This window comes from Malaclemys terrapin, chromosome 1 (assembly GCF_027887155.1).
Source record: "Malaclemys terrapin pileata isolate rMalTer1 chromosome 1, rMalTer1.hap1, whole genome shotgun sequence".
Lineage (NCBI taxonomy): Eukaryota > Metazoa > Chordata > Testudines > Emydidae > Malaclemys > Malaclemys terrapin.
In genome coordinates this window covers 78,204,179-78,217,393 of record NC_071505.1, presented here as the reverse complement: position 1 = coordinate 78,217,393, position 13,215 = coordinate 78,204,179, and the positions used below count along the sequence as shown (strand labels likewise).

Here is a 13,215-nt window from a genome sequence, read left to right as displayed (position 1 = left end):
GGGCTATGGTCGGCAGGAGAGTTATCCCTGCACATCAACGTACAGGAATGCAGAGCAGTGCGCCTGGCATGTCAAGCATTCTGAGAGCGCATTCAAGGCCATTGTGTTGCCGTCCTCACAGACAACACTACAGCCATGTTTTACATCAACAAGCAAGGGGGAGCCCGGTCGTCCCCCGTCTGTCAGTAGGCCACTCATCTGGGAATTCTGCATAGCCCTCTCTATCCATCTGGTGGCGTCGTTTCTCCCAGGGGTCTAGAACACCTTAGTGGACCATCTCAGCAGATCATTCCAGGCTCACGAGTGGTCGGTTCGCCCGGACGTCATCCACTCTGTCTTCCTGAAGTGGGGCTTTCCCCTGATGGACCTATTCGCCTCTCGCGAGAATCGGAAATACCAGGTGTTCTGCTCTCTCCAAGGGCACTCTCCGGGTTCCCTGTCGGCCGCCTTCCTAATTCAGTGGAAGGATCACCTGTGCTATGCCTTTCCTCCATTCCTGTTAATCCACAGGGTCCTAATCAAGCTGCGCAGGGACAGAGCCTGTCTGATTCTGGTCACCCCGGTGTGGCCCAAACAGCCCTGGTATACCACTCTCCTAGAGCTGTCGGTGGACACCCCGATTCCACTCTTGCGGTGGCCAGACCTGATCACTCAGGATCACTGTCGACTCTGTCATCCCAACCTGCAGTCTCTTCACTTCACACCGTGGATGCTGCATGGCTAAATCAGTCTGAGCTGTGCTGTTCTCACTCGGTCCAGCAGATCTTTTTGGATAGCAGGAAGCCCTCTACCAGGTCCACATACTTAGCCAAGTGGAAGCGTTTTTCCTGCTGGTGCGCCCGGAATCATATGACCCCCCCCCCCCCCCTACAGGCATCAGTACCTATCATCTTGGACTACCTCCTGTCCTTAAAGCAGCAGGGTTTGGCAGTATCTTCCATCAAGGTGCACCTGGCAGCTATTTCGGCTTTCCACCCGGGCGAAAATGGGCATTTGGTCTTCTCCAGTCCCATGGTCAGCAGGTTTCTCAAGGGGTTGGAGTGCCTGTTCCCACGAATTCGACAACCAGTCCCTATGTGGGATCTTAACCTGGTCCTATCCAGACTCATGGGTGCCCCGTTCGAGCCGATGGCCACCTGCTTACTCCTGTACCTTTCCTGGAAGACAGCCTTTCTTGTAGCTATCACCTCGGTGAGGCACGTGTCTGAGCTCAGGGCACTCACATCGGAACCACCATATACGGTGTTCCACAAGGACAAGGTACAGCTGCGACCCCACCCGGCCTTCCTCCCTAATGTGGTGTCTGCCTTCCATGTCAACCAGGACATATTCCTCCCTGTCTTCTACCCGAGGCCGCATGCACTCCCTAGACGTTCGCAGGGTCCTGGCCTTCTACATCGAGCGAACAAAACCCTTCAGGAAAACGTCACAGCTGTTTGTTGCTGTGGCAGACCGGATGAAGGACCTTCCGGTCTCCTCCCAGTGCATCTCGTCCTGGATCACATCATGCATCCATGCGTGCTATGACTTGGCGGATGTCCCATCTACGCAGCTTACCGCCCACTCCACGTGGGCTCAGGCTTCATCCTCTGCTTTCCTGGCGCATGTGCCCATTCAGGAGATATGTAGGGCAGCGACTTGGTCATCAGTGCATACCTTCACCGTCCACTATGCGATAGTGCAGCGGTCCAGGGGTGATGCTGCATTTGGTTCAGTGGTCCTTCACTCCGCGACATCTCACTCTGACCCCACCGCCTAGGAAAGGCTTGGGAGTCACCTAATTGGAATTGATATGAGCAAGCAGTCAAAGAAGAAAAGATGGTTACTCACCTTTGTAACTGTTGTTCTTCGAGATGTGTTGCTCATATCCATTCCAAACCCGCCCTCCTTCCCCTCTGTTGGAGTAGCCGGCAAAAAGGAACTGAGGGGGCGCTGGGTCGGCCACAGCATATATCCGGCTCCATAAAGGCGCCACTCCAGGGGGCGCCTCAGCCTACCCACCGAGTGTTGCTAGGGTAAAAATCTTCCGACGATTGTCCACGCGGTGCGCGCACACCTAATTGGAATGGATATGAGCAACACATCTCGAAGAACAACAGTTACAAAGGTGAGTAACCATCTTTTCTCCTTCAAGTGATGGTCCCTATTGTATTCTATTGTGGATTACGCATACACCCGGAGCTGGAGAATTTGAAAGTGGTGTCCATTGGTCCGCCTATGCACCCTGTCTCACCTCAAGCCTTAAACCAAGGGGATATAAGGAGGGGCAGACTGACCACCTCTCCAGTTCCTTCTCACCGCTACATCATCTGGGTCGGAACCTCTCGGTGTCCCTAGCTTCAGCTTGATCCCTTAAAATAATATGTAGCTTTGTAAATAGTTTTTAGTATCTTATACAGTTAATAGTTGAAGTGTTTTCATAGTTTTTAGTGCTAGATTAATCTTTGGGGGAACACTCCTCCTCCCCCCCAATACCGTGTGTGGGTACTTCCTGCCTGGAGGGCGGTAGAGCTGGGGTTCCCAGAGCTTCCAGTCTTCCAGCTGACGGGGAGTCAGGAGACTGGGAACCATGACATCCCCACTTCCAAAGCTCCTCCAGATCCCAGGCTTCTGTCTCCTCAGCAGCCCACCATGTGAGTTGCCATGGAGCCAGGATTCTCAGGGCTTCCGGAGCACTGACTCATTTATTTTTTGAGAAATGTGAAATTTTCCATGAATGGGAAATTCCAGTCCCCATGCAGTGCTAGTATTATTGACCTCTCAAACTGGAAAATTCCTTGTAAAAGAGTTTCTACAGAGGCAAGTGTCACTGGGAAATTTCTTTGATTTAGAAAACAATCAAACAGAGAAAAATGTTTTGATTCAGAAAGTAAAAGCCACATCATAGACCCTTTGACAGGTTTTGTAAATGAGGGGGTAGAGAAAAAATAATTCTCCTACCCAGCCTTTGATGACGAGACATGAGTTGAGAAATATCCATGTCCTTCTAACCTTAGAAAATGCCTGCCTTATACAAAATTCCTGTCAATTAATTATCCAAATGTAGAATGTTTTTTGCTAGTAGAATTAAGTAGCAAAAAATATTTCAACAACGAGAGTTTGAGCAGAACGGAGCTCTGATTAGTTTATTTTACTGGCATGTATTTCCAGACATTATAAAAGTTTTCAGCACAACAGTAATAATATTTTATTGATTTTTATAGAATTTACTGGATGCACTTCAGCTGGGTACGGATGAAACCAAAAAACTACTTGCAGAAAACAGTAGAAAAATGACCGTCTTGCGAGTGAACGAACGGTCACTGACAAGACAATATACAACTTTACTTGAAATGGAACGGCATCTTAGAAAAGAAAATGAGAAACAAAAGGCTGAACTAACATCAATGGAGACTGCAGTTGGAGAAAAGATTGGACACTTGCAGAGATTCAAGGTATGGCTTGTATGGTATACCTTTTGTCTTAAAACTTCATTCATTTTGCATTGACCGACATTCTGAAAGGTGAACACTGAATTGGAAACATTTGTGAATTCCATTTATTTATTTAAGTTAAAATTGGCATTTTGGAGTCTCCTACTGCTAGTTTGATTGGAAAAAAAGACACGATTGTGATTTTGGAAGAATAGAAACACAATATCAGAGATTATTAAACAGATTACACCTTGCCATAATACTGGTTGACCAGTCAGAAGAACTTTGCTATTTAGACGTTGAATATTTTAACATGTAAATAGCATGTTAATGTGTATACATGAGAATATGTAATACAGCTTTTCTCAGTATTCAAATTGGTATCAAAGAACAAAACAGGTTTACAATATCTGACACTGAATCTCCCGCTCTGTTTCAGCCTGTGTCACTGTTCAGGCTCAGAAGTGCTGATTTCAGCTAACTATTTTAATTTTAGGTACAATTTAAACTTCATAAACTGTAAGAAGTGAGTCTCAGCATTAAATCTTTAAAGATATGTTTGTGAGTACCAAAAATGATAAACTGGAGATGACAAATGCAACTGAACCAGCAATAAGCAATCATGTGGCTATGAGAAAAGTAAACACAGCACTGGGTATTGATATGTTACACCCACATCAGAAGTGCTGATTTCAGCTATAAAATTAAGAATCAAGGCTGGGATTCTAAAAAGGGCCAAATACAGCATAGCCCCTGTACTTTTTATGCATAGTGTTCAGCATCCTAGGCAAACTGCTAGATTTGCAATGGCATAACTGATATTGTTATAGTCCCATATTTAATTTATGTCTCAAAATGCTCTGTTCCCTGTGAGACAGATTTTCAGTTCTCTTTCATTACAATAAATTGTTACTGAACTATTTTGAAATTTATCTCTTAAATAGAAAAAAAGGGTGGGGGCAGACCAGGTTCTAAAAGTAATAGTGAAATAATTGTCCTTACAAAACTATATTAGTATTGGATGTATTTGGAAAAGAAGCAAGCATTGCTTTAGCTGTGTGTGTATATGTTTTAGGCTAATGGTAGCAATTTAAAAGCTTCAGGTATACAGTAAACCAATATAATATCATTATTTTCATAGGAAATGGCAAGCTTTAAGATTGCAGCTCTGCAAAAAGGTTTGGATGACAGTGTGCCTCTGTCTGAGCTAGAACTGGCTAATAAGCAGTATAATGAGTTAACTGCTAAATACAGGGATATGCTACAAAAAGATAACTTGCTTGTCCAGAGAACAACTAACTTGGAGCACATGGAGGTAATGTTATTTGATACTCTCTTGACCGTTATGGAAATAACCACATTTTGTTATGTTGAAGAAAGATATAAATATATAGGGCCAGATTGTCCCCCTTGGGTCCACTAGGAGTATGTCTGCAGCTGCACCTCTATAGCACTTCAGTGTAGACACTCACTACAGCAATGGGAGGGGTTTTCCTGTTGCTGTAGTAAATCCACTTCCCCAGAATTCTTCCTTCAGTCTAACACAGTCTACACCGGGGCTTAGGTCAGCATAGCTATGTCACTCAGAGGTGTGGATTTTTCACATCCCTGAGAGATATAGCTATGCTTGTGTAAGTTGCCAGTGTAGACCAGCCCTAAGAAGAGGAGAGCACTGTAGCTGCTGTAACACCATACCCTCTTCCTTTACCTCACTCCTATGGAAGTCCCATTGCTGGAGCTCCTCACAGTAAGAGATTCATATACATGGAAATATGTAATACAGCTTTTCTCAATATTCAAATTGGTATCAAAGAACAAAACAGGTTTACAATATCTGACATTGAGGCTCCTGCTCTGTTTCAGCCTGTGTCACTGTTCAAGCTCAAAAGTGCTGATTTCAGCTAACAATTTTAATTTTAAGTACAATTTAAACTTCATAAACTGTAAGAAGTGATTCTCAGCATTAAACCTTTAAAAATTAGAAGGAATTTAGTTATACATTTTTATATGATATGTTTGAGAGTACCAAAAATGATAAACTGTGGCTATGAGAAAAGTATATGAGCTGGAGGGAGTGAAGGAAAAGAGCTGTCATATTTCACTTAAGCACCAAAGTGATAGGCAATTTTAGAAAGACCTGACAGAGACAGTGAGTGAGTAAGTTAGTTCAGGGACTCAGGGCAAAGTCTAGGCAGGAAAGCACCAAATTGTAAAGCTTTCCTTTCCGTAATTGTTATTGAGCAATCAAAGGGAACCCAGCCACTATCAGTGTTGTTGGTAAAGAGTCCCAGTTTTTCATATGAAGCTCCTGGTGTCCCACAAACTTTTTTTGAAAAACACCTGAAATGTCAAGTATCAGAGGGGTAGTCGTGTTAGTCTGAATCTGTAAAAAGCAACAGAGGGTCCTGTGGCATCTTTAAGACTAAAGTTAGTCTTAAAGGTGCCACAGGACCCTCTGTTGGTTTTTACCTGAAATGTCCTGTTTTTTTTTCATTTTATCAGGCAACCAAAGCTATGCTTTTTTCCAAAGGAATGTTAATGACTTTTATCCAATGTTTCATGATAAATTCAAACACTGAGTTATTGGAAACAATCTCCTGCTCCATGGAACAAGAACAACACATGCCTGAGTCAGAAGCTGGCAGTAGTGATACCAGCATATGTATTTTTCAAATGTACTTTTGTGAAATAACTATTCAAAAAGATAACGCTGTAAAAATGTCAAAACAAAAATGACCTACGTTTTGATTTAGAAAATATGGTCACAGTGTGATATAGAGACCAATGAAACTGCAACTATTCCTGCAAACTTTTTTCTCCATACTGAAGTGGGGGCTCTCTTCAAAAATCCATGCCCTCTCCTTCCATTTAATCCCACCAGAGGGGCTAGTTCAAGGAGAACCTCATAAGGTAAAACTTTGTAATAACCCTGTCCAGAGATTTTTCTGAGGGTAATGACAATTTAGCTCACAGTAGCCAGTTACTCCAGACATTGTTTTCAGGCTGTTGGATGTATAATTGGTAACTGCAGAATGAGTGTTTCCCTAAGATGTGTTGGTTGTTTTTTTTTTTTTTTTTTTTTTTACTGAGAGAAAAGTTTACTTCTTTTGCTTATCCCAGTAATCTGAAAGGTCCAAAACTAAGAAGCACTTCTCAGCATGAACAAATTGTATGAAATGTGTTTGCAAACTAAGCCAATTAAAATAAGAGTATTTTAAAACAAAACAGTTGGCAATCCTTTCCTCCTTTTTGTTTCTTTTGGAATTAATCATGAACGTTTAAAGCAACATAAAGATCTTATTTGTTGTACTGGTTTAAAGTATTAGTTTCAGCCATCATTTGGTCTGGGGGAGAGGGAACATTTTGAAATACCAATAAAGGGTTTTGGTTTTTAAGTCTTGGGCATCGTGTACCTAGTCTTCTATAAGAAAAAAACTCTTTGAGTTTAATATTTTGTTGATAAGAATGCATGGTAAATAGAAGCATACAACATACACAGGCCAAAGACAAACATTTTGATTATTGTATAAGAACTGGATACCATAGGCTGTTCTATTATGGGTTAATAAGTTATGCCAAACAATAATATTTTTAACCATCAACCACATTACTGTTGTATTGCTCTATTACGTTGTCTCTGCCATACAGAGTGAGAATGCATCCTTGAAGGAACAGATAAATTCATTAAATAAAGAACTTGAGATCACAAAAGAAAAACTTCACACTGTAGAACAAGCTTGGGACCAAACAACTAAGTTGGGCAAGTATAAAAGCTATTTCATATAAGTAAAGAACATACAGTATTTCCTTTGAAAAACTAATTTTTATATAAAGATTGAAAACAAAATATCTTTAGGAAACTTTAGATTAAATTATAATGTATTTCCCTCATTTCCTCTTCATTCAGAGGTTAAGAAGATTTTAGTGCATAAACCTTACTCAAGTTTAGGATTATTTTAGTCTTTTAGAGAACTTCTTGGTTGGTATTTTCCAAATAGAATAGACTTTTATTATTTAGTAAGGTTAGCTATATTATTATTTTGTTAAAGCTTGAAATCCAGCAAAAAAAATTTAACAATGCTTTTTCACTGCCTTGATGGCAGGTGGACTTGGTGAGGTGGCCAGTTCTGGCTCTTCTTCCTCTTTGACAGTACACTCTCAGGGCAGATACGTTCTGACCCAGCAGCTGCTGAACCACCTGGTTCTCTCACAGGGGAATTGCTAGCCCCCAGTGGTGCCAACAGCTTTCAGTCACCCTCCCTTCAAGTGGGCTAAAGGTTGGGATTAAAGAGTGGGACTTTTTAGGTGACCTCAGTTGAATCTGATTCAGAGGCCCTGGGTCCTGTTGGAACATCAGTCAAGTAAGCAGGCAAGTGGTTTGCAGGACAGTGGTTTCCTCTGCCTGGATTTATAAACTTCAACATACTACTTTAATGTTCTCAATAACTGCAGCATTGTGTGGGTCCAACTTACTTCCCCGATTTCTCTCTTATGTAGTCGTCTCTTCTACACTTGTTTGTTCACTTAGTGTTTTATTCATTTTCTGCCAGTTATTTGCTGGCTGAGTGACTAAAAATGAGAGGTTACATTGAAAATGGTTATGCAGTCTTAATGATGATGGTTGCTGTTGTGCCTGTTATATTAATTACTAAATGAAATTCCATGCTGTCATATGGATGTAATTCTTAATGTATAAAAATGCTGAAAATGGCTGGGAACTTAAAAATTGGACAGTAACAGACCGCAAATCCCAGTGATGATTGAACCTGTGATACACCTACACCTTGAATACTGCGTGCAGTTCTCGTCGCCCTATCTAAAAAAAGATATATTAGAATTGGAAAAGGTACAGAGAAGGGCAACAAAATGACTGAGGGTATGGAACAGGTTCCATATGAGGAGAGATTAAAAAGACTGGGACTGGTCATCTTGGAAAAGAGGTGACTAACAGGGGATATGATAGAGGTCTATAAAATCATGAATGGTGTGGAGAAAGTAAATAAGGAAGTGTCATTTACACCTTCACATAATACAAGAACCAGGGGTTACCCAACAAAATTAATAGACAGCAGCTTTAAAATAAACAAAAGGAAGTACTTCTTCACACAACACCCAGTCAACATATAGAACTTGTTGCCAGGGGATGTTGTGAAGGCCAAAAGTATAATTTGGGTACGTCAGATCGGCGGTTAGTGATCGATCTATCGGGGATCGATTTATTGTGTCTACACTAGACACGATAAATCGATCCCTGATCGTTCTGCCGTCAACTCCGGAACTCCACCATGGCGAGAGGCGGAAGCAGAGTTGATGGGGGAGCGGCGGCTGTCGATCCTGCGCCACGAGGACACGAAGTAAGTGATTCTAAATTGATCTAAGATATGTCGACTTCAGCTACGCTATTCTTGTAGCTGAAGTTGCGTATCTTAGATCGATCATCCTCCCCCCCCCCCCCCCCCCGTGTAGACCAGGCCTTAGAAAAGTTCCTGAAGGATTGGTCCATCAATGACTATTAGCCAAGATGGTTAGGGATGTAATCCTGTGCTCTGAGTGTCCCTAGCCTCTGACTAACAGAAGTTGGGACTGGATGGATCTCTCAATAATTACCCTGTTCTATTAATTCCCTCTGAGGCACCTGGCATTGGCAACTGTTGGAAGACAGGATACTGGGCTAAATGGACCATTGGTCTGACCCAGTATGGCTATTTTTAGATTCTTACGTTCTAGTCTAAACACAAAAAGCTCTCAACCATGCTTGTAGCTCTTTCCATCATTTTACACTGACTCAACAAATATTCTAGACTTCAGAGTGACACACAGACAACGTGATAATCCTGGGATCTTCTTACATAGCTAATGTTTTCTTAAAAATTGATAAGATTTTTTTTAGATTTCTGATGTGTGATGAGGGAAGACTAGTTAAATGCCTAGCTCTTCCAATTCCAGAAACTGTTTAGGTGTTCTGGTTCCTTACAGAGGTAAATCAAAAGTACTTGTGCTATGTTAAGAAGTTGTATTTTTGTTTTTCTAATTTGAAAACCTTGTTAAGCCTAATTAAAATATTATTGAATGTAGGGGGTGACAATGCCATGGACAAGACCACAAAAGCAATTACCAACAGTGAGATTGTTTCTATTTCTAAGAAAATCACTGTGCTGGAAATGAAGGAACTAAATGAAAGACAGAGAGCTGAACACTCGCATCGAATGTATGAACACTTAAGGAACACTTTAAAGCAAGTGGAAGAACGTAACTTTGAACTGGAAACTAAGTTTGCTGAGGTATAAAGAGATGTAATTAAATAATTTGTCAATTACATCCTAGAAATGCACTTAGAGCTTTTTGGTGTGTTGCTGTATTAGATACCTACCATTTGTGCCTTTTTTGATAGATAGGTTTACTTATCAAAATGTAACTGCTTGTAAATAGATTTTTGCTTGAAGAGATATATATTTAATATGTAATATATTAATTTGTCAGTAATTTATTTCGGAACTTAGTTATTCCCTATAAAATTAATGCTGATATAATATGACTCTCACACAGTGGGCATATTGCAAAACCTTGTTAGTTCCTTGGCAACCAGATTTTTGCAAGAATCACAGTTCTTGATCTTTCTGTTCCCAATGTCTAACTGATATAAACTGTTTTCTGCTATTTTTTCTATGATCATCAGTGACTATCATGGTCTTGCATATGTTTCAGACCTTGTTGGCTTTTGCGTCCTCCTCCACCCTTTCTTCCCCACAAAATAATGTTATCTTGACTTTCTAACAAACCTTCTGTGTCCTTTTCTATGTTGTGTCTTATGCTTGGAATGTTATCTGCAGGGCTTTCTGCTATGCCACTTCAGGCCCTGCAGAAATCTGTCTTGGCCCAAAGCTATTTGATTTCCAAAAGTGACTAGTGCCCTTGAGTGCTTCAATTTTTGGTGCCCAATTTGAGACTTCTTCAAGAGGCCTGATTTTCAGGAATTGTTGAGCACTAACTCTCCTAAATTCTGGCCTTTTTGAGAAGTGGAGTTCCAAAGAGAATGGAGCTAAGCTGTTCTCAGTGGTGGCAGATGACAGAACAAGGACCAATGGTCACAAGTTGCAGTGGGGGAGGTTTAGGTTGGATATTAGGAAAAACTTTTTCACTAGGAGGGTGGTGAAGCTCTGGAATTGGTTACCTAGGGAGGTGGTGGAATCTCCTTCTGTAGAGATGTTTAAGGCCCAGCTTGACAAAGCCCTGGCTGGGATGATTTAGTTGGGGCTGTCCTGCTTGAGCAGGTGGTTCGACTAGATGACCTCCTGAGGTCTCTTCCAATTCTAATCTTCTATGATTCTGTGTCTCGAATTGAGCAACAAAAATGACTAGTCACATTATTGTGAAAATGCTGGCTAGTAATGGTAATATAAATACACTATTCAGTGAGTCGTCTTATTATTATTTTAGTATTAATAATAATTATTTGTAGTACCAGCACCTTAGTTCTAGGCATTGTGCAAACATATAACAAAGAAAATCCCTGTCTTGAAGAGTTTATAGTCCAAGTATTGTTCCCTTTTTCTACACCATTTTATAGTTAGTTTTTTTGCTTTCACTGTTTCAAGAAACTGAAAATATTGGTTTTCTTTTAGAATATTTTGTTGTATGGATGCCTACATAGCTACTCTGACATGCATGCAATGTTGTAAGCAAGAAGTTGGATGTTTCAGAGTAGAACAAAAGAAAACCAAAGGAAGAAACTGAGAGGAAACAGTTTCACTAAATACAACTTCACACCATAATAGAGGCCCAACTTCAATGTATACCCCAAATTAAGAAACGTGGTAAAAGAACTAAAAAAGAGCCACCGTGGCTTAACAACCATGTAAAAGAAGCAGTGAGAGATAAAGACTTCCTTTAAAAAGTGAAAGTCAAAACATAAAGCATAAACACTGCCAAATTAAGTGCAAGAACATAATAAGAAAAGCCAAAGAGAAGTTTGAAGAACGGCTAGCCAAAACTCCAAAGGTGGTAATAAAATGTTTTTTAAGTACATCAGAAGCAGGAAGCCTGCTAAACAACCAGTGGGGCCCCTTGATGATCGAGATACAAAAGGAGCGCTTAAAGACGATAAAGTCATTGCGGAGAAACTAAATGGATTCTTTGCTTCAGTTTTCACGGCTGAGGATGTTAGGGAGATTCCCAAACCTGAGCTGGCTTTTGTAGGTGACAAATCTGAGGAACTGTCACGGATTGAAGTGTCATGAGAGGAGGTTTTGGAATTAATTGATAAACTTAACATTAACAAGTCACTGGGACCAGATGGCATTCACTCAAGAGTTCTGAAAGAACTCAAATGTGAAGTTGCGGAACTGTTAACTAAGGTTTGTAACCTGTCCTTTAAATCAGATTCTGTACCCAATGACTGGAAGTTAGCTAATGTAACGCCAATATTCAAAAAGGGCTCTAGAGGTGATCCCGGCAATTACAGACCGGTAAGTCTAATGCCTGTACCAGGCAAATTAGTCGAAACAATAGTTAAGAATAAAATTGTCCGACACATAGAAAAACATAAACTGTTGAGCAATAGTCAACATGGTTTCTGTAAAGGGAAATCGTGTCTTACTAATCTATTAGAATTCTTTGAAGGGGTCAACAAACATGTGGACAAGGGGGATCCAGTGGACATAGTGTACTTAGATTTCCAGAAAGCCTTTGACAAGGTTCCTCACCAATGGCTCTTATGTAAATTAAGCTGCCATGGGATAAAAGGGAAGGTCCTTTCATGTATTGAGAACTGGTTAAAAGACAGGGAACAAAGGATAGGAATTAATGATAAATTCTCAGAATGGAGAGGGGTAACTAGTGGTGTTCCCCAAGGGTCAGTCCTCGGACTGATCCTATTCAACTTATTCATAAATGATCTGGAGAAAGGGGTAAACAGTGAGGTGGCAAAGTTTGCAGATGATACTAAACTGCTCAAGATAGTTAAGACCAAAGCAGACTGTGAAGAACTTCAAAAAGATCTCACAAAACTAAGTGATTGGGCAACAAAATGGCAAATTAAATTTAATGTGGATAATGTAAAGTAATGCACATTGGAAAAAATAACCCCAACTATACATACAATATGATGGGGGCTAATTTAGCTACAACAAGTCAGGAAAAAGATCTTGGAGTCATCGTGGATAGTTCTCTGAAAATGTCCAGGCAGTGTGCAGAGGCGGTCAAAAAAGCAAACAGGATGTTAGGAATCATTAAAAAGGGGATAGAGAATAAGACTGAGAATATATTCTTGCCCTTATATAAATCGATGGTACGCCCTCATCTCGAATACTGCGTACAGATGTGGTCTCCTTATCTCAAAAAAGATATACTGGCACTAGAAAAGTTCAGAAAAGGGCAACTAAAAGGATTAGGGGTTTGGAACAGGTCCCATATGAGGAGAGATTAAAGAGGCTAGGACTCTTCAGCCTGGAAAAGAGGAGACTAAGGGGGGATATGAGAGAGAGATATAAAATCATGAGTGATGTGGAGAAAGTGGATAAGGAAAAGTTATTTACTTATTCCCATAATACAAGAACTAGGGGTCATCAAATGAAATTAATAGGCAGCAGGTTTAAAACAAATAAAAGGAAGTTCTTCACGCAGCGCACAGTCAACTTGTGGAACTCCTTACCTGAGGAAGTTGTGAAGCCTAGGACTATAACAGAGTTTAAAAAAGAACTGGATAAATTCATGGTGGTTAAGTCCATTAATGGCTATTAGCTAGGATGGTTAAGGAATGGTGTCCCTAGCCTCTGTCTGTCAGAGGGTGGAGATGGATGGCAGG

General features: G+C 40.8%; 1 protein-coding gene across 2 annotated transcripts in view; it reads left to right on the top strand.

Annotated features, from left to right (window-relative positions):
- CEP290 (centrosomal protein 290) overlaps positions 1–13,215 on the top strand; it is a 111,151-nt gene that overhangs the window by 57,886 nt on the left and 40,050 nt on the right. For both annotated transcript variants that reach the window (XM_054027619.1, XM_054027628.1), the window contains 4 exons: positions 3,204–3,434; positions 4,555–4,728; positions 7,062–7,173; positions 9,489–9,694. In XM_054027619.1, coding sequence (XP_053883594.1) covers positions 3,204–3,434; positions 4,555–4,728; positions 7,062–7,173; positions 9,489–9,694 — 723 coding nt within the window. The remainder of the gene's footprint in view (positions 1–3,203; positions 3,435–4,554; positions 4,729–7,061; positions 7,174–9,488; positions 9,695–13,215) is intronic.